The sequence below is a fragment of the Haliotis rufescens genome, unplaced genomic scaffold, assembly GCF_023055435.1.
Source record: "Haliotis rufescens isolate VD_foot unplaced genomic scaffold, xgHalRufe1.0.p SCAF_15, whole genome shotgun sequence".
In the NCBI taxonomy this organism is placed as follows: Eukaryota; Metazoa; Mollusca; class Gastropoda; order Lepetellida; family Haliotidae; genus Haliotis; species Haliotis rufescens.
This window is the reverse complement of record NW_025963835.1, coordinates 25,951,509-25,973,034: the sequence shown is the minus strand read 5'-3', so window position 1 is coordinate 25,973,034 and position 21,526 is coordinate 25,951,509. Positions and strand designations below refer to the sequence as shown.

General features: G+C 41.4%; 1 protein-coding gene across 6 annotated transcripts in view; it reads left to right on the top strand.

The window, feature by feature from the left end:
• Positions 1-20,172, top strand: part of LOC124151017 (mediator of RNA polymerase II transcription subunit 15-like) — a 41,212-nt gene extending 21,040 nt beyond the window's left edge. For all 6 annotated transcript variants that reach the window (XM_046523257.2, XM_046523253.2, XM_046523256.2 and 3 more), the window contains exons 3-6: positions 13,912-14,002; positions 16,484-16,559; positions 18,402-18,491; positions 18,944-20,172. In XM_046523257.2, the coding sequence (XP_046379213.2) occupies positions 13,912-14,002; positions 16,484-16,559; positions 18,402-18,472 (238 nt within the window). In that variant the 3' untranslated portion in view covers positions 18,473-18,491; positions 18,944-20,172. The remainder of the gene's footprint in view (positions 1-13,911; positions 14,003-16,483; positions 16,560-18,401; positions 18,492-18,943) is intronic.
• Positions 20,173-21,526: the final 1,354 nt, after the last annotated feature.

Sequence of the window (21,526 nt, the reverse complement as noted above, 5' to 3'; positions counted from 1 at the left end):
TGGGGGATTGACATGGGAGTGGGGGATTGACATGGGAGCGGGGGATTGACATGGGAGTGGGGGATTGTCATGGGGGTGAGGATTGACATGGGAGTGGGGGATTGACATGGGAGTGGGGGATTGACATGGGAGTGTGGGATTGACATGGGAGTGTGGGATTGACATGGGAGTGTGGGATTGTCATGGGGGTGAGGATTGACATGGGAATGGGGGATTGTCATGGGGGTGAGGATTGACATGGGAGTGGGGGATTGACATGGGAGTGGGGGATTGTCATGGGAGTGGGGGATTGTCATGGGAGTGAGGATTGACATAGGAGTTGACACTGGGTTTACATAGGGTGTGTGTGTGGTGGTCGGGGTGGGGGTGGGAGGATTTTTCATTACTTGGGGTGAAGGGTGGGAGATTCACATGGGTTTGGAGGTGGGAGATTGACAATGGGGAGGTAGTCAAGACTTCCTCAATGGGTAGGTCGGGGGAGGGCTGTCACTAGAGGGGGGAACGGTATGAGTGACTCATCGCCTTCTTTATCTCATGACATACTTACATACATATACTTTCACACATTCAATACATACGGAGTGAGGTGTATTTACTTTCTAATTTACAACTTCGTGACATAGCAAGTTTATGTAGGCAAGTTCCATGTTTATTCACAAGGCATGAGAAGATTACGTCAGACTTTTAACAGCATATCAGACAGCAGTTTCAATGGGAGAACTGAAGACAACTTGAATACTTCAATTGAAAAAACTCATTTTATTCTCACTAAGCATGCTAAGTGTCTTTCATAAGGTACTGATATTTACTGAAGTTATTTTCTCAGCTGATTCACACGTGTGGATGACCTTGAGGTCTCTGTTCACTGGAGTGGTTAGAGCTTGAGAATGGAGTGAGTTGGATTCAAATTCAAATGATAATTATGTCAATGGTTGCTTCTGGATCGGCCCTTCTTTGTGGGGTTCATGTGAGATACTGTAAATCCTTGAATAAATGATTTTATTATGAAGGTCTCGAATCTGGGCGTTTTTCAAGGCAGGCATTTCTTTTTCAAAGCCTTGTGTTCTCTACCTCATACTGATACGGTATACGGTACAGATCCTTACAAACAATAATTCGTAGGAATCACAGTATTTTCACGTTTCGAAACATCAAAATGCTTCTCTTAAAAGTGACAATGTATAGATTGCTTGATGGTGCTCCGTTAATAAATAGCTTGTTGGATACGGCTGTTGAAAAACTACATTGTTCTCAGAACTATTTCCCATCACCCCTATGCAAATCAAATGGATGCTCCCTAATATACGACCCAGAATTTATTCAAGGAAGGCGTTTATTCAAGGATTTACAGTAGTTTCCTACTTACGTGACGCAGCCAGCTTGACTTGTTCTCCTCTGTGAATGTTATATAACCTTCGCCCACCTGTTAACAGTCAGAAGTTGTGACCAGTGTTTGAAACACAATTGAATGGAGGAGACCACAAGATGAATATTGCTTGGGAAATTGCATAACATTATTTTAGATTATGTTATTTTAGGTGTGTTATTTTATGTGATATGACGTCTTATACACGATATTAGATAAAATATACATGATATACTATTGCATGTGGTATAACACTGTATAACATGATACAACATGATATAACACTATACAACAATGTACACCACTTCATTTGGGGGTCATTCAAAGTTCCATTTTGTGAAAGATATTACCGTATTCGGCATAATAAGCACCCCGCTCTAATAAGCGCCCACGGCGATATTGGCTTATATATTTGCTAGTGAACAATCCCAATAAGCGTCCCTTCCGATTGATAAATTTACACAAGACTATTTATTCGTGCATGATATGTTTGTTTTATGCACCCTTAATTATGAGCAATGAAATTCTGGAAAAATATATCTGTCGTATATAAACATTTCAGGCTGTCTATTCCTAATTTTGAGAGCGCCCTGGGCGCTTATTATGTCGAATAGGGTAAGTCTCATTTCATTCTGATACTTTGTAGTTTTGTTTTATTTTAAACAACTAGCGGAGTAGGGTCGGTATTTTAAACAAATAAATTGTAAAAAATGAATTTGATTTCCTAAGTTAATTAATTGAGTCATTTATGACTCGTTTCAAAATCTTTTGTAAGTATTTTAGGAAATGTTTGCGTCACATACGCAGGAATAATTAGTCATGTAAAACAGTTCATAACACTCTAGTCTCCTGATTGAACTCACAGCAGGGATGTTTCACTCAAATAAACCTCCCTCACAGAGGCAATTATAGAATGACAGCCACCAAGAAATTAGAAAGTAAACAGCTTTTAAAAATCTGACATCCCCAAATGTTGTATGTGTAACGGATGTAGAAATCCAATTTTCCACATCCTCGGGACGTTTTGACAATAAAGCTATGACAGGCTGCACGCTGTCACCGGACGATTCCCTAGGAGGACTGGGTCTGACTGATGAGGGCGAAACCAGTTGTCCGTGGAACGTCCCTTTTCTCCCAACATGGTTCCTGGGGAGTGTGACAAACCCCAGACTGTCAGTGCCAGTGGGATGTGGACCATGGTAACAATACGGAATTGAGACATCAACATGTCTGGCACAAACTGTCGTCTTAACTGCTGCTTTGTTGCGCAGTGGAACTGAATATTTGAGCGTGGTTTAACTTAAATGAAAACTAATCTTAAATTTGTATGACTTACCTTTTTTGAATGAAACAAGGAACTAAACGTGATATTGTTTTAAAAACTATGAAGATCTATAAGGAACTAAACCTGATTACCTGTTATTATGTGAAGGAAAGATGTATAAACCTGAAATGATAGAAACTAATGCTAATTCTAACAGTTACTATATGCTTATGTGTTGGTTACTCCTAAGGGAGTCTTAACACTGTCTAACGCTGTCTAACACCATCTCTCTAACCATCTAACTAACCAGCTCTCTAACGAACATTCTAACGAACTCTCACCAACTCACTAATTGATGCGCGCTACCGCCTAATATTTGTTCACAACCCTCACATTTCACGTGCAGTCACAGCCATAAGTTGGTGTTTAGGTGATGCGATCGTTATGCATTAAGTGCGTTTTGGAGAACAGATTATTTATGTAAAACTAACATGAGTGCACGTGAAGCACGATCTATAAGCTCCGGGTGCATTTTGGAGCACATTTTTAATGAACAAACAAGACTTCAGCACATGCTTCTCAGAGGCGGATCCAGGAGTTTGGAAAAGGATGGGTGCACACTATGTCCTCATCATGATGTGAACGAAAACTTGCGTGCACTACCCAGACTTTATAGATGTAGATCCACCATGCTTCGGGACTTTGTTGAGTGTCTGCAGCAGGGAGAAATGGAACCCTATATATCAGTGTGAAGCAATGATTATCAGTCAATATCTCGAGAACATGAGTACTATGATGGACACTATGATGGAGTTAGACTTACGTTTAGTGTCTGAAAATACAATACTTTGATAGAAACAAGTAACTGCATTTAAATTAGAAGAAGCCCCAGTGAGATGGGAGTTTGAACCTGTGGAAAATATAGACTTGCTTCATTTTGGGCTATAGGTGTGGTGAAATGGAGTTTAATGTCACGTTCAAGATTGTGTGTGTGTCTGTGTGTGTCTGGACTAATGCCAATTTTATAGTGCTACCCCACTGAGATACCATGCCGCATGAATACCCCACTCAGACACAGTACACTGACTCCGAACCGACCAGTCCTTGTTTTAGCCCCTAATTGCCGAGCACTATGCTGGGTTACTACAAGTACAATCTTTTAACGTCTTTTGGTGTGTGATGGCCGGGAATTGAACCCCAGACGCTCTGCTTTCAGGGCGGACACACTACCACTAGACCACGGAGGCAGTCATTAAGGGCTATAGCATTACAGTAAGGGATGGGCAGAAGGGAAATTGACATAGTTAGGGACTGTGTAGAATATATGAATGTGTAGGAACATAGAATTCTGTACAGGATTTGGGTGCAGTCATTAATACTTGTACATTGTTGGATGATATCATCTTACTGGTATGTTATTCATGCAAACTGTTCAGAAAAAAACTTGTTTGTCTGGAAAAACTCTCAATTGGATACAGATGGAGGGCTGATATGTCTCCAAGTAAACAAGTTGGGAAAGCCGTCCTGAACTCTAAATGTGTTCTGATTTTCTGAGGGTATAAGGGTGCTGTTTATATGGATTGTGGTCATACCCCATTCCATCATACGTGAACTGCCGCTGTGGTTTAGTCGTGGATAGAGTACCTGCCTGGAGAGCTGAAGGTCTGGTTTGGTTCCCATACATGTCATACCTAAAGACATTAAAAGATGGTACTTGTTGTTACTGACCTCTGAAGATCCTGGGTAGAATAGGTCTTCAGCAAACCATGCTTGTCGTAAGAGGTGACTACGGAATCAGGTGGTCAGGCTCGCTGACTTGGTTGATGCATGTCATGATGATATCAATCCCTTGATTGTCTGTTCCAGACTCGATTATTTACAGACCACTGTCATATAGCTGGAATATTGCTGAGTGCGGCCTTAAACATTGTTAAACATCAAACAAACAAACAAACTTCTTGTTACCCTGCCTGACGTTCATGAAAAAACAATGACTGGTCAATAAACTGTGTCTGAGTAAGGTATTCATGTTAAACTGCGGCATGGTATCTCAGTGGGCTAGCACTATAAAACCAGCATTAGTGTGGACTAGTACAAGCACACACACACACACACACACACACACACACACACACACACACACACACACACACACACACACACACACACACACACACACACACACACACACACACACACACACACACACACGTTCAAGCATGTCGCTATATAAGTGCAATAACCTTGAATGCAACGTTAAACACAATTTCACCTCACTCTATAAGTGCCCTGTCACCATGGTGACTGTATATTCTACCATTGATAATTATCTCAACATCTGAACTGCACACAGGAAAGTTTTCATATTCCGTGCTATAAACGCATAACACTTATCTACAAGTTGTTGAACCTTTGATCTCTGATTGATTACCATGCAATCAATCACCATTGTGGAAGCAGTGCATGTAAACCAGTGCACTTTTACTGACGGCCATGTGAAACATGACGCACCTTGTCACTTGGGTCCTGGACCAACGTAGTCGGGTGTCAGGAGTATCTATGTCTTGTAATGCTGCTAGAATGTACCTTTATCTTTAATCACTGATCATTGTTGATAGGGCCACAAAAACATGTGACCAACCGGCGCTAATCTGGAAACCCCTACCAGATGCCTTTTTGCTTGTTTTTCGCTTGGGGCAATATCGTTTGTCATAATACCGGTATTGTCCGTGTCTGAATTAATTGTGCTTCATTACCTTCATTTGAAGGCAGCTATTACTGAGATACTGACCTATACTACGGAAGAAATGTTAAGGATCATCCGCTTCTTTCATGTTGCTCAAGTTAATCTGTCATGGCATGACATCATGTCACTCACACACACTCACTCACTCACTCACTCACTCACTCACTCACTCACTCCATTATTGTGATAGTTTCCGGTCACTGTTTATCATCTTTAAGTACTTTCTGATCGTTGAGTTAGATGCAGTCTTATTTAAATGGCAGCCCAGGTGGCCCCATGGTCCAAGTTGCTGCAATTAACTGTGTAGAGTTGTGTTCCTTTCTGCTAGGGTTTGGGTTGTTGGAAGGATTCTGGTATTGGCCTCGGGCAGTTTGTGAGACCGAATGTCTGTCACCATAAGGGATGTTTTCAACTGTTTGTGTTTTGCCAACTGGTCTGGTCACCTCATTTCTTTATTGCGATGTTCAGATCAGGTTTCTCAACACCATAGTATGACTCCATCATCAGTAGAAACAAGGACACTACTTGAACAACCACTAGATCGGCTTTGTGGAGACATGACATATATAAAATGTCCGTCTATAAATTTTCAGAAAAATGGCATGGGTGGCCCAGTAGTCGCTGCGATTCGATGTGCAGAGTTGCGTCCCTTGGACATGATAGAAACATATGATTGTGGGTTCGAATCCCTGTTTGTCCCGATTATGTTTTTAGGTTTGTCAGCACCATACGCGTGCTTGTGGGTTTCACCGAAGTGGTAAACATTTAAGACCTGCTTCACTTCAGGCTTTCCTTAAAGATTACTTTTCTTAACTTACCAGGGGGTGGTCGGGTAGCCTAGTGGTTAAAGCGTTGGCTCGTCACACCGAAGACTTGGGTTCGATTCCCGACATGGGTACAATGTGTGAAGCCCATTTCTGGTGTCCCCAGCCGTGATTTTGCTGGAATATTGCTAAAAGCGGCGTAAAACCATACTCACTCCCTCACTCTTAACTAACCTCCCTTTGACTGACCTGACAAGGTGTAGATTGTTACCAGTGTTGGTCAAACAAGTGAGCCATCATGATGTAGATAGGTACAGTGATGGAGATATATGGTTCAGCTACAGTGTCATTATCAGCAGGGCCAGGCGGGGCAGTCGGGTAGCCTAGTGGTTAAAGCGTTGGCTCGTCACGCCGAAGACCCGGGTTGATTCCCGACATGGGTACAATGTGTGAAGCCCATTTCTGGTGTCCCCCGCCGTGATATTGCTGGAATATTGCTAAAAGCGGCGTAAAACCATACTCAGTCAGTCAGCAGGGCCAGGCAGCTACCTTTCCTATTAGATATGGTAGGATCAAGCTTGTACAAAATGAGAAATGTCATTATACTACCAGACAACAGAATAAAACTAGTGGAACGCATTTATGGCGATGTGTACCATAACTGTGGTGCTTACATTTCATGCATGAGTTCATTTTGAATTAATCAGTGAAAATAATACTAGGCCTACTGAATATACCTCCTTACCTGACTGACTGTCAAGTAACTGACCAGGAACAAATGTGTGCTTGAACTTGCTTGGTGCTGTCTCCCCTTTGAGGAACGTGGTTGTTCATTCATGAATGAAATATGTACTATGACAATGCTCAATGAGACTTTTTGACCCACTGATGGTTTATTCATGTTGCCTTTCACACTGGGTATTGATGGATTTCTTTGGGTATTTTGAATTGTTGTTTTCCCTTGGGTTAGGTGAATGAGTACCTTTTTAGAAATAATTCTGCTTAAGATGATATTTTAGGTGACTTCTAATTTGCATCTTCCCAACAATTTGACATTTCCACTGGGCCAAATGGGGCCCTCGTCCTACCTCATCCTTAAATTAAATTGTAAAATGCAATGATCCCTGAAATAATTCTTTGGTCAAGCCTAAAGAATGTTATTGAGGACAGTGGAGATATCATCTAACACTGGAATCATTCTTTAACAGTTCCATGACTCAGCTTGCATATTTGAAGCTGACTTCATCGACCAAATGACTGGGCCGCTTTACGTCTGTGTCGACATGTGTCGGCGATCGTACCACATCACAAAAACAGATCTTTCTAGAAACGAAAACATGTCGTCCGAATTTCAAAAGAAATCACCAGTGCCATCTTTGTGTCATATTTAATGGCACCCTTCAACACCATCATCAGATAAGCTGACTATTTTACATATATGAATGGTGGAGATGGTATATCTGACACACCACATGGAGAAGACTGGTCGTTATTGTCTCGTATCACGCCTCTCCTAACCAGGCCCCTGTAGTCAATGAATCAGTCTATTAAGGCAGTTATTAGAGCAGGGAACACAGACTAGATAGGTACTTGAAGATAGATCCATCGACCTGCCTGAACCTTGAGGTCATGTACCCCCAGTTTGAATTTAAGTTGTACAAGGAATGTCGTCAAGCGAGTTTGGGTTTCTTCAGAGACAAATCCAAACAAGTTTGGAAAAAAATAAGACTCCTTCAGCAAGCGTTTAAATTCAACAAAAAATTGTACGGTTAATTCTTTTAGAATTTGTGTTTTTCGCATTCATTATTCTGATTCTCTCTAAAAATTGTACAGTTAATTCATTTAGAATTTGTGTTTTTCTCATTCCGGTTCTCTCTATGATTGTAAGACCAGTGAAGATCCGGGGTAGAACAGGTCTTCAGCAACCGATGCTTGTCGTAAGAGGCGACTAACGGGATCGGGTGGTCAGTCTTGCTGACTTGGTTGATGCATGTCATCGATCCCAATTGCGTGGATGATATTAATCACTGGATTGTCTGGTCCAGACTCGATTATTTACAGACCGCTGTTATAAAGCTGGAATATTTCTGAGTGCGGCTTTAAACGACAAACAACCAGCCAACCATGATTGTGATTAGTAATTATCATGTTTATGAATATAGGAATATTTCATTTATGCTTCTGCCAGTAACCATGGTAACTGACGTGGTATGTAAATATTAATTTGTAAACCGGATATGGTTAATGTGACTAGATAAAGGTCAGTCAGTCATACTGACAAACACCCATACACACGTGTTACAGAATGTAAGATATCTTTACAGAATACATCTGATATTTTCAGCAAACCATAGTCAGTCTGTTATATTACAGAGATATTAGTACATTACAGAGGGATATTATCAACAAGTATATCACAGCATGCAGCTGAACACCTGCCAGTCGGTAATGTTGCTGCAAGTGCTGCGTCCTGAACAGCATGTGTTTCAAGCATGATTGTCCCATATGACGGAGTAAAGGTGATGAAATCAATCAATATTGAACGAGCAGTATTGATCTGTACCGCATGACTGCGTGCCCTACAGTTCCAGCTGGCTCTCACAGAGAGAGGCCCTGTTAGGGTTTGCAATATCATAGCCAGTGTGGTCAAAGTTACTTCACAAATCCATCATCAGAGGTACTGGCATTCTGTGTGAAAAGTTGCAATCCTTATTGGGTTCAAATTCAAGATACCTGTGGACATCTTACTGTCCGTTCTCGTCAGTGTTTGAAATCATTTTAAAACCCAACAAGATAGTCGGGTAGGTGACCCATAGATTTTGCCTGCCCATCTTCAAAGTAACCTGCCCACATTCAGACATTATGAAGATTGAAAAATCGTGAAAAATAAGAGACAAATCGCGTCTTGAATCGGTTGAAATAATGCAAACAATTACTTGAAAATCTATGAGGAGTTACGATAAAATTAAAAATTATCTGCCAGACAGTCGGGCAGGTGGGGGAAAATTTCATGCAGCCCGACAGAAAAGTTACCAGCCACGGGCAGGTGGCCAGGCAGTTATATCGGGCGCTGGTTCCCGCGTGAATCTTGCTAATATTCAGCGTAGTTGTGATGTGTGTTCTTTTCTTAGTCAAGTAATAACGTTAGGTTATATATTACGCACGGACGTCAAATTGCCTTCCGACATATGTGAACTTTATGTTGGGTAGTAGGGATGTTTGTTCCTTCTCAGTCTACTGATGACTTGGGGCCAGGTGATCCCCATGGAAGGCAAATGAGCCACCGTACAGGAACTTTGGGCGAACCCTGCATTGCGAGACATTGAATCATCGTGTAGAGCAGATAGCCCAAGACTGTGACACATTTGGCACTCGATGTTGGTGGAAAAGGACTGTGTGATGTAATTTAAGCTCCCCTCACTGGTTTCCCACGTACTAGAAAAAGGCCTTGATTATACCGCAAATCTGGCCTCCACTGGTGATTGAGGAACGTAGATGATTCGATCATCACTGGGAATTCTTCCTACATGAAACGGAAATGTCCTTATTCATGTTATATGAATAAATTACTGTTCATAGTGGCGTAAAATCAAGCTCATGAACTTTTATAAAAACCTTGGGTAAAATTTGAAACCATATGTTTGTAGGTCTTATGACAAATTAGTTTTCAAAGGAAAGTGGAATGTTGTAGGTTACAGGGGGCAAAGGTAGCCCAGTCATCTAAGGCGCTGCAATTTGCTGTGCAGTGTTGTGTCCCTTGGGCATGACAGAAACCTATGATTGTGGGTTTAACTTTTGGTTCACCCCGATTATATTTCTCGGTTTGTCAGTGCCATACCCGTGCTTGTGGGTTTAACCTAAGTGGTAAACATTTGATACCTGCATCACTTCGGGCTCTCCTCCCACATTAAGCTGACACGCTGTGATATGACTGGAATACTGTTTAAATCCAACTCACTCACTCAAGATGAGCCATCCTTAACAGGGCCTCATGATTCCTTATTTGGTCGTCAGAGGCTTGTTATATTCCCTAGGTTATAAAACACTATCAGTAATTCATGATTAACAGAGGTGATTGAGAGGACAGTTACCATGGCAACATATTTTAAATTTGGATCAGCGGACATTGATTATACACTGACTTAAAGCAGAATTGTTGAATTAATTACGTATATTTCATATGCATGATTTATTTTTCAAATAAAATAACTTGACAATTCATGCAATCCGATATCAACATGAGGCTAGAGCTGATTGAATCTGTGGAAAATATTTCTGATTGTAAAGTGAATTATTCTCAATGAGGGACTGGTCATTTATTAAAAGGAGTGTGTGTGTGTGGGGGGGGGGGGGTGGGGGGGGGAAAACTAACGCACAATTGCCGAATTGATAATGATGCAAGTTTCTACTTGTATTGTCGGAAGGCCAGTGAGATTTTGAGCTGATGAATACTCTGGTGTACAAAGGGACACTTTGCTTTATTGCGTATTTGTGAAGGGAGGGTCAGAATACAAGTACAGTTATCTCCCTTGGGCTGGTTGAACTGACTGTACATTGAGTCAATAATCCAGTACTTCACTTTCATGCCCCACCAGGGGGCACAGTCGTCACAGGCGACGCATGTTGCTGTGCAGAGAGACACCCGGCACGTCTCACAGCTGTGAGTGTTTATGTTGAAAGAGTGGGCCACATTAGACTATTGTAACATTTGTATTCACTGCGTGAATAAACAGGGTTAGACACAGCCACTCGTCTGTGAGCGACTTGTGAATATTCATAGAGACTAGCTGTCTTCTGCCCAAATCAAGCGACATATTTTCCATAAACCACTAGTCCGAAATGAACAGAGACTAGTTGACCAAAGTGAGCTGTTCTCAATAAGGGACTGGTCATTTATTAAAAAGGTGTGGGAGTGGGGGGGGGGGGGGGAGTCCCTAACATACATTTCTTAGTGTAATACACTCGCATTAAGGTGGAGCTGTGCACAGCTGTCTGCAACTTACACACAATTGCTGCATTGATAATGATGCATGTTTCTACTTGTATTGCCGGAAGGCCAGTGAGATTTTGAGCTGATGAATACTCTGGTGTACGAAGGGACACTTTGCTTTGTTGCGTATTTGTGAAGGGAGGGTCAGAATACAAGTACAGTTATCTCCCTTGGGCTGGTTGAACTGACTGTACATTGAGTCAATAATCCAGTACTTCACTTTCATGCCCCACCAGGGGGCACAGTCGTCACAGGCGACGCATGTTGCTGTGCAGAGAGACACCCGGCACGTCTCACAGCTGTGAGTGTTTATGTTGAAAGAGTGGGCCTCCTTAGACTATTGATAACATTTGTATTCACTGCGTGGGTAAAAAGGGTTAGACACAGCCACTCGTCTGTGAGTGACTTGTGAATATTCATAGAGACTAGCTGTCTTCTGCCCAAATCAAGCGACATATTTTCCATAAACCACTAGTCTGAAATGAACAGAGACTAGTTGGATTTGACCAACAGTGTATATCCCTGATATACATTGTGTTGACAGATTTGTGGCTGATATTGAACTTTCAATGCCAAGACATGTTATCATTCAAAATTTATGGCTTATACTATCAGTTCCAATTTTCTGAGCATCAAAAGTTCAGTAACTTTCGCTAGTGGAAAATCTAGACTTGCTTCGTTTCGAGCTATAACATTACAAGGGCTGGGTGGAAGGGAAAATTAAATGATTCAGTGGCTGTGAGACAGACTTGGGCATAGTTGCCTCAGTAATCTGAGATGCTACAATTGGTTTTACAGAGTTACCTCCCTTAGCTCATATTATCAACAGGGCTGGGTTCAAATCCTAGATCCTTGTCCTGTTACCATTTCACCAAAGTGGTAAACGTCAGACCTGCATCACTTCGGGCTTTCCTCCCACATCAAGCTAACATGCCGTGATATAACTGGAATGCTGTTAAAAGCGGCGTTAAAACCAACTCACTCACTCACTCATGTGACCACCATGTTTTGAGGATTCACAAGGGGATACAACTTTGAATCCCCCATAAAGAGGACATGCTGTGATAGAACTGATGTACTGTTCAAGGGAATATTAAACTCATTCATCTCACTCTATCTGTTTTTGTCAGCATGACCGATGTGAGTTTCCTGTTGACCATCCCAAGGACACTTTCTAACAGTCGTCAGACACTACTTATCTGTCCTAAGGCTTGTTCTGTTTGACTTTCGATAGACGCGATAAAGATTTATCACCCATGAATTAAGTGGATGTCCTCAGGGCGGGAATATTTCTGTCTTGTCACGGCCATGGAAACAGTTTCAACCAATCACAAAACTTATACTGTATTATTTGAACTATTGTGCGAAGATCAAGGTCAACAGACTGTATGATTTTCTTAATTTGTAAAACTCTGAAATGCATCATCTTGATGTGGCATGAGTGACATTTTATCATTTAAAATGTGTTTTGGTAATTTGGGGAAATGAGAGATAATGTTAGGATTACCATTTTGTTGGAACCAATTAACATGTATGGTGCTGATGGACCAAGGATAAAAATCTTGGATTTGAATAGACATACGGGGAATCCTGACACAACTAAGGGAGGTCACTGTTGAGTGTGATATTAACTGCACATATCATGATAACTGCGAAGGGGAATAAGAGGTAATCTAATGAATCAGGTGTCAGGCATGGTGATGTGGCTGAGTGTGTCATTGAACCCGAAGACATGGGGCGTTTCTCATAATATCAGTCACTGGTTTGCCAGATCAGACTTCATTATGATCAGACTGCCATAGCTGGCATATGCAGAGTGTGGCTTTTAAACAGCAAACAAAACAAGCATGAAATATTCATATGTCAAGTAGTGTGCAAGGCATTACCCCCCTGGAAACGGGCACGACCACCATTTTCAGTCTAAGTCAAAGTCGCTGCTATGGAAACTCAACTTTTTCAAAAATCCAAAACTATCAAAAGGCACCAGTTCACTACTAGACCTATCTATGTGCCAAGTTTGGTTAAGATATCTCTCATGGTTTTTTAGTTCTGCTCCGGACGGACGGATAGGACAGCACCCATTCTCATAATATTCCCCTTCCACTTCGTGGCGGAGGATCATTAAGGCATGAGGCAATGGTAATGGATGACTCTGTATTGTGGTCCAATGGTATTAGAAGTATGATTTGTTAACACTGAAGGCACAATGAACCAGACTGTTCGCGAGCCACTTGAATCTGAAAGGCTCATCAGGAATACAGTGGTATGTTCAACTTCAGCCTTTCATGTTTGTTTGTCGTGTGATTACGACAACAGACGAGTACTTATTGTCCATGGCTATGCTGGGTCCGTAAGAGCTTTGTTAACAGACTGATATGTGAACATTGACACCATGATGTGGAATTAAGTGCTTTATAAACAAACATTTCACTGTCATGTCAACTGAATCTTGGCTCAGTGGATGATGGATGAGTATGGTTTTACGCCGTTTTTAGCAATATTCCAGCAATATCACAGCGGGGGACACCAGAAATGGGCTTCACATGGAGTTAATCTGCCATGACAGTAATATAGAAGAATCGGGTGGTTTTGTTTAGTTTATGTCTGGAATTGCAGATGGCTGTCTGTAGTAGGTTCCTGATGGGCTTCACTTTGTATTGATGCTTTTTCTCCGCTACATGGCAAGATTTACATAAATCACACTGCATATAAAAGTAATTGGCAAAATTGATGTGGTGGTCTGTGCTTTGATGTTTGATGTTTGATGTGGTTGTGTTACAGAGAGGCAGCTCGCCAAGGTGCGGACCTCGAACCTGGCGCCAACTCAAGTGAAGAGATGGAAAATGTCCTGTACTGTAACGCCAAGACTCGGGTAAGGATCAGTTTCATAGTGATAGGGTCGGGTAATAGGGTGGTGGGTACCCGGGTAGGGTCGGGTAATAGCGTGGTGGGTACCCGGGTAGGGTTGGGTAATAGGGTGGTGGGTACCCAGGTAGGGTCGGGTAATAGCGCGGTGGGTACCCGGGTAGGGTCAGGTAATAGGGTGGTGGGTACCCGGGTAGGGTCAGGTAATAGGGTGGTGGGTACCCGGGTAGGGTCGGGTAATAGGGTGGTGGGTACCCGGGTAGGGTCGGGTAATAGCACGGTGGGTACCCGGGTAGGGTCGGGTAATAGCACGGTGGGTACCCGGGTAGGGTCGGGTAATAGGGTGGTGGGTACCCGGGTAGGGTCGGGTAATAGGGTGGTGGGTACCCAGGTAGGGTCGGGTAATAGCGCGGTGGGTACCCGGGTAGGTTCAGGTAATAGGGTGGTTGGTACCCGGGTAGGTTCAGGTAATAGGGTGGTTGGTACCCGGGTAGGGTCGGGTAATAGCACGGTGGGTACCCGGGTAGGGTCGGGTAATAGGGGTGTGGGTACCCGGGTAGGGTCGGGTAATAGGGTGGTGGGTACCCGGGTAGGGTCGGGTAATAGCGTGGTGGGTACCCGGGTACTCGTCCCAGCCCTAGCAAAGCCCTAGTCACTTTGAATGGACTATGGTAGCTCCATATAGTGTGTTGTGACAATTCCCTGAACACCCTATAGAATAACAAGACAAGCAGAGTGTATATAGACTCCTCATATAAGGAGATAGAGTCTGCAAATACACTGTACTGGCCCAAGTATCAAAGGCAAGATCCCTCGTGCTCCAATAAACTGATTTGCTTTGTTGATCCCACACCTTCCATGGGTAATCTAATTGGCACTTAACCTATTCCACCTGTCCACACCTGCCCAATCAACAGGTACGCAGAGGTAGAACAGGTATATGGTCAATTATTGAAGTATTGTAATCTGTGCATGTCCCAGCCACCGGGGTTCAATGATGGCGATATTTGACAAGCTTTATGACAGGAACACAGGATAATGGTCTGACCCTTATTTGAACCTGTCTCATTATTCACAATGTTAACTGCTGCATTTGACTATGAAATAAATGTCACACATGGTGGTTAATGGTGGCTGGGAAGATAGTGATGTACGTACAGTGAAGTAGGACATGGGGTCACTTGGCATTAATGTAGTTTTAGGCCAACTACTGTGTTCAAATGGCAATCAGATGTGTGTGTTTGTTGTTTAATGACGAATTCAGCTATATGATGGTGGCCTCTGAACAATCGAGTAAGGACCAGACAATCAGTGATTAATATTATGAGCAATGATCCATGCTGGTATGATATCATTAAGTTGTCTCTTACGCCTAGTATAGGTTGCTGGGAACCAATTCTAACCTGGAATCCCTGTTGTATACAAATCATTGTGCAGAACAAGTGAGTGAGTGAGTGAGTTGGGTTTAACGCCGCTTTTAACAGTATTCCAGTTACATCACGGCGTGTCAGCTTCATGTGAGAAGAAAGCCCGAAGTGATACAGGTCTTAGACGTTTACCACTTCGGTGAAACCCATGAGCACAGGTATGGTGCTGACAAACCTAGAAACATATTCGGGGCGAACCGGCATTCGAACCGACAATCATAGGTTTCTGGCGTGCCCAAGGAACGCAACTCTGCACAGCGAATTGTGGTGCCTTAGACGACTGGGCCACCCGTGCCCCCCGCACAACAAGTATTTCATCTATGGACTTATCAATTTGACACAATATATTTGTAGGTCTTAATGACAAATTAGTTTTCAAATGAAAGTGGAATGTTATAGGTTACAGGGGGCACAGGTGGCCCAGATGTATAAGGCGTCACGATTCGCTGTGCGTCCCTTGGGCACGCCATAAACCTATGATTGTTGGTTCGAATCCCAGTTCGCCCCGATTATGTTTCTAGGTTTGTCAGCACCATACCCGTGCTCATGGGTTTCACCAAAGTGGTAAATGTCTAAGACCTGCATCACTTCGGGCTTTCCTCCCACATTAAGCTGACACGCTGTGATATAACTGGAATACTGTTAAAAGCGGCGTTGAACCCAACTCATACACTCACCTTAGCTCCTTTGTCTTTATGTGCATTAACCAACTGAATTGTTAGTTAATCACCTCTTGGGAATGCCGGAATTTCTTTTTTCCTTTAATTTACTTTGATGACAGAACAGTTTCACAACAAGTGTGTGTCGCTAGTAGGATTGAAACTCGCAAAGTCTGTACCAAAGGCTAACGAATGGAGTCGTCTGCCATGGTGACATGGAAGAAACCATGTCAAAATTAACAATGACATCAAGACTGAAGTTATTCCTTTTCATGAACAGGAATATTTGTTATTTATTTAAAATGTTGTACTATGTTGCTCTTAATCACAGCTGTGTTTACTTATCAACATGGGCAAATAATGTTTATGTGAGATGACTGACGTCCATGTTGTGTGTTGCAGGACGACTATATGCAGCTGATTGCCTCCCTTGTCCTACATTTAAATGAGAAGAAGCGGGCTGCTCACCGAGCGAGAAGTGAGTAGACAGTGAAACGGGTGCAGAGATGATATTTATTATTCACCCAACACGATTAAGAGAAATATATACTCACCGCTCCAAAAAATGCAAACCATAGAAACATATAGAGAAGTATGTACGTTAGGAAGAAATGTTTCCAAGGTGTACCACTTAATGACAAAACTAACAATCAGTCAAGTGTCAACTTTATTCTTATCAGATGATTCTTAAGCTGCACATGATTTCCAAACTTGACATACTAATCCTGCATGAGACAACTGGAGCATCTCGAGCCATGGATCTATGACCTAACATGATGCGTTCATGAGCATCGGTTCAAACAACATAACAGTATCTTTGTTTGTGCATCAAACCAATCTAATATCTCTTGAGTTTGAGTAATTCTTAATATATTAACCAACGTGTATGGTATTCGCATTTCTTATGTCGGTGAGAATATTACAAATTTTGTCAGAAAGAATCACTAGTAATGTAGACCTCACTTCTGGCAGTGTCACACACTACTCAAAAGAAGTACACTCAATTTTATTTTTATACGACTTACTGTAGTTTATCTGTCTCGTTTTAAATGTAGTCATATGAAAAAATCGGGTGTTCTTCTACAATTGAGTAGCTGATGTTTACCTACTAATAATCAATTGTGTTAGATTAGTGTTAGAAAAGTTACTTTTTTTTAATGATTTGTGGTAAGATGCAATGCCAAACATATGTTTATCAAAACCATAAAGTTGGTCTAATTATTACTGATATTTTTTTGTTTTAAATTATCAACTTTAGATTTAAATTATTCCATATACAGTGGTCCCTCGCTACAACGCTACCAATGGGGTCCAAATAATTGGTGGGCGTTATAGCCCACTAATTAAGAATATAAACTTCGCTTGTGGTTCTCTTTTATTGCATGCATGCGCTTCTAAGATCAAAGGATGTATAGTGTGAAAAGTTAACTAGTTGAACAATCGTATTTCCGGGACTTGCCGCGGATGTTTTCAAACAGATTATTAGAACTCCATTCAGCGATAAACGGTTGATTATGCAATGAGAAGCGTTATGTGCAAATGAACAACGAACAACAGTACAATTATGTCTGTGTAAAACTCTCAGTAATAAAAGTGTACATAAATTTTGGGAGCCAAGCGTTCCCGTGCGTAGTAACCGAGGTAGCGCTTTATCGAAGAGCGCAATAGCGAGGGATCTCTGTATTCCTAATAACTCCAGGTGGGATCTCTGGACTGCCAGCAGCATTGTAATACATAACCAACTTAGAAAGATGCTATGGCATGGGAGATAACTCTAAAACTGGTTGTGTACTGTTTTGTGTGTCAGAAATGTAAGATGGTAAATGTTCTATGTTGTTCAATTGTTGAATACAGGTACCGGTAGTGTAAGGTGTCACAATTTGATGTGAAGAGTTAATTATAATAAAAAAGATAACTGTTTCCAAGATATCAGACCTTTTTTTTAATGCCTCCCTCAGGACAATAATTAGATGATAGAATACACTGGTATAAATAATTCTTCTTTCTCAATTCTATTGTAATAAACACCCTGGAACAATCAGCCACCTTAGCTTTGTTCAGCATGTGATGTCACTATCTCATCTTCCTTGTCAGTTACTGTGCACATAATTTCCATCTCCAAGGGCTAAATGTTTAATTATTTTAATTAATTATTTTAGCATCTCCCAGTACCTATGGTGTCAAATGGGTCCAGGGTAAATATGTGAACACAATGGAGATATCATTCCCTGGACAACTGAGGATGATTTGACAGTAGTTTCTGAAAAGCTTGGATGTTCTAAACTGATTTGTGTCTATAATCCTGGTATTTGCTTCACAGGTTCTGCACCACAGGAAGTTGGTGGCCAGACAAACGAAGGATCGTCAAGTGATGGGGCCAGCGCCAGTTAATAATCTGGAATCAGTCACTGTGAGTTGGCCACCATGAGAGGAGTCTTAAATATTTAGAGAAATGCCTATCAAACAATTCTTGATGCTAAATCATCATCTTGAATGATATTGATACAATATAATTAACATTTTTCTTGATTTATCGCGACGGCCTACATGGTCTAGTGAATAGAGCATCTGTTAGGGGAGGGTCTAGTGAATAGAGCATCTGTTAGGGGGGTGAAAGGTCAGTGGTTTGATCTCTTGTCGCCAATAAATGGTGAAAGATGGCATTAATGGTATAAACGATGACTGACTCGTACTGTGTCAAGGCAAGGTGTCTCAGTGGACTAATGGTGGTTTTATAATGCTAGCCCAGACTAACACGCAGTTCATAATTTTCAATGATTTTCAATCTATCATCTTCCTTGATTGATAGCTCACAGTTTTTGTTCCATATCTTTCTAAAATCCATATGAATTTTGTTTTCAGGAACAAATATTTTTTCTTCACCGATGTCTTTTTCTTGGACCAAGTCAAGAAAGAAGTGATTTTACAACTCCACAAAGTCATGAAATTTGGAAGTGTGTGATGTAAATATGTCTCATAATTTGCACACGATGTCTGAAAGCAGCCATCCCCACATGACCTGAATACATGTCCTGGCGTTTAATATCATGCAACATGTATATGCTGAAATAACATTGTAATAACAGTATGTCACTCATGATAATTGAAACTCTCAAATTATTTATATTTCTTTCAATGTTCATGTCCTATAGTCAAAGCCAAGGAATGAAAAAAAACAACGTAATTTCTATTAAGGGAGACAACTGTGTGTGAACTTTGGGTCATACAAAACTTACTTTGTTAGACTTTTAGTGACTCTCAAATATACAATATTGGAGTATATCTCATGTGTTTGTGGTCTATTAGCAGTGTTAATAACTTAAGGTATCCTTTTTACTAGTTAATTAGAATTTGAATGTCATTTTAATCAATGATTACTTGCCATTATTGTTTACAATGAATTATCATTGTAATTCATGTAGATAGTTGAAGATCTGAATTGTTTTTGGTAGCAATAGCTGATTAAATCAAGTGTCAGAAAAGATCAAATTTATATGCACTCATGCCACGTTTTTCTGATCTTGATTTTTTGTAAACTCCCCGATCTCAATCATGTTCAACCACCTGACGTTGACAATATTGAGTCCATGATCATCCACACAGCTTAGCCCAGCGACGGAGTGCCCTTTAATCCTTTAATTCCAGATAAGGGTAATGCCCCCTTTAATCAGTGACTCATTCCAGATTAAAGGGTAATGCCCCCTTTAATCACTGACTCATTCCAGATTAAAGGGTAATTCCCCTTTGTTGATGGACAAACAGTAATCATACGAAACATGGAAAGAAAAAATATAAAAGATCTTTCCGAAAAAGTAATTCCTGTTCCTCACATGCTTTCCAATGCATCTTGGGCATCATCGGTGTCCTCCCTATTGGACACCGAGGATCATGAACTTGGCAACGGGGCTACCTGGATGCTGTGTGAAGGATCTGGAGGATGCAATGTAAACCTATCTTCTCCACACTGTTTGACGTTTGTCTATCTTTCGGTTCTTGCTTCGGTGCTATTGTTCAGATGTATCCTATGGATATGGTCTGCTTCATCACTGTACTGGTAGCCTTCCTCGGAATAAATTGGTTGATGTAATTTATCACAGTGTTTTCTTGTTGATCAATATAATAGCAATTCCAGGATGCTGTTCCACGATTGTCTCAATATTTGTTTTGTTTTGCTGAGCAAAGTGTCCAGATAATTTTAAGTACTGTAAACTACTTTCATTACGAACTGACCAATATGACGAACTTATTTTTTAGTCCCGGCCATTTGTTGCATATATGCTGTACATAATTATAACGAACAACGGTTATTACAAACTAAATTTAGTGGTCCTTTTGAGTTCGTTATAACCATAGTTTACTGTACATACTGGTCCTAAGTTTGCTAAAAGCGGCGTAATATCACGGCAGCGGACACCAGAAATGGGCTTCACACATTGTACCCACGTGGGGAATTGAACCAGGGTGTGACGAGCGAACGCTTTAACCACTCGGCTACCCTACCACCCCCCTAAGATAGTTTGATGGCACTCCTCTACTTGCATGCAACTATTGCAAATAATGCTTAAGTCACTTTATTCAAATGGGTCCAGTTCAGGATCCACCCCATGGGGATTCCGCGTTAGAATGGGTCCCCATCAACCTATGCTGGTCGTAACAGGTGACCAAGTGGATCTGGTGGTTACGCTCAGTGACGCGATTGCTTCTGTGTGATCACATCCGACAATGTGGATTGTTGCTCACAATATCAATTATTTACAGGCAGGTGTTATGAAGCTTGAGTGAGTTGGGTTTTACGCCGCTTTACGCAATATTCCAGCAATATCATGGCTGGGGTACACCAGAAATGGGTTCACACATTGTACCCTGTGACGAGCAAACGCTTTAACCACTAGGCTACACCGCAGCCCCTTTGAAGTTGCAATGTTGTGGAGTCGGAGTAAAACAAACAGTATAGAAGATACCCTGCTTGTCGTATACGCCAACTGAAGCTTGGTCTGTCCCAATGGCAGGTGTCCTTGTGGAGGGTTGCCTGTCCCTTTGCAGTTCTACATTGGGCACTACTTTAGCCTAGATCTGTGTGATGTTTAGACAAAATCTGTTAATAATGTTCACCGAGAGATGATTTGATGAGGACAAACAGTTTTATCTTCAGAGGGACCTATGCATTTTTCACTGATAATATTATAGGTATTCTTTGAAACTGTTTCACTACAAGCAAACTATTATCCATCATGATGTATCAGTTTACTTCAGACCACATTAAAACATTATTGGGGAAGGAGATGACTAAATTTGGGAAATAGTTGATCTTTTAGGCATAAATTGAATTGGAAGTTTTTTCAACACTTCAAATGATTTGGTTTACATATTGTCCACCAGTCAAGTCCAGACCAGGCAAACCATTGGTTGATAGCATCATCAATGTCCAGATCTTTAGTGTATGAT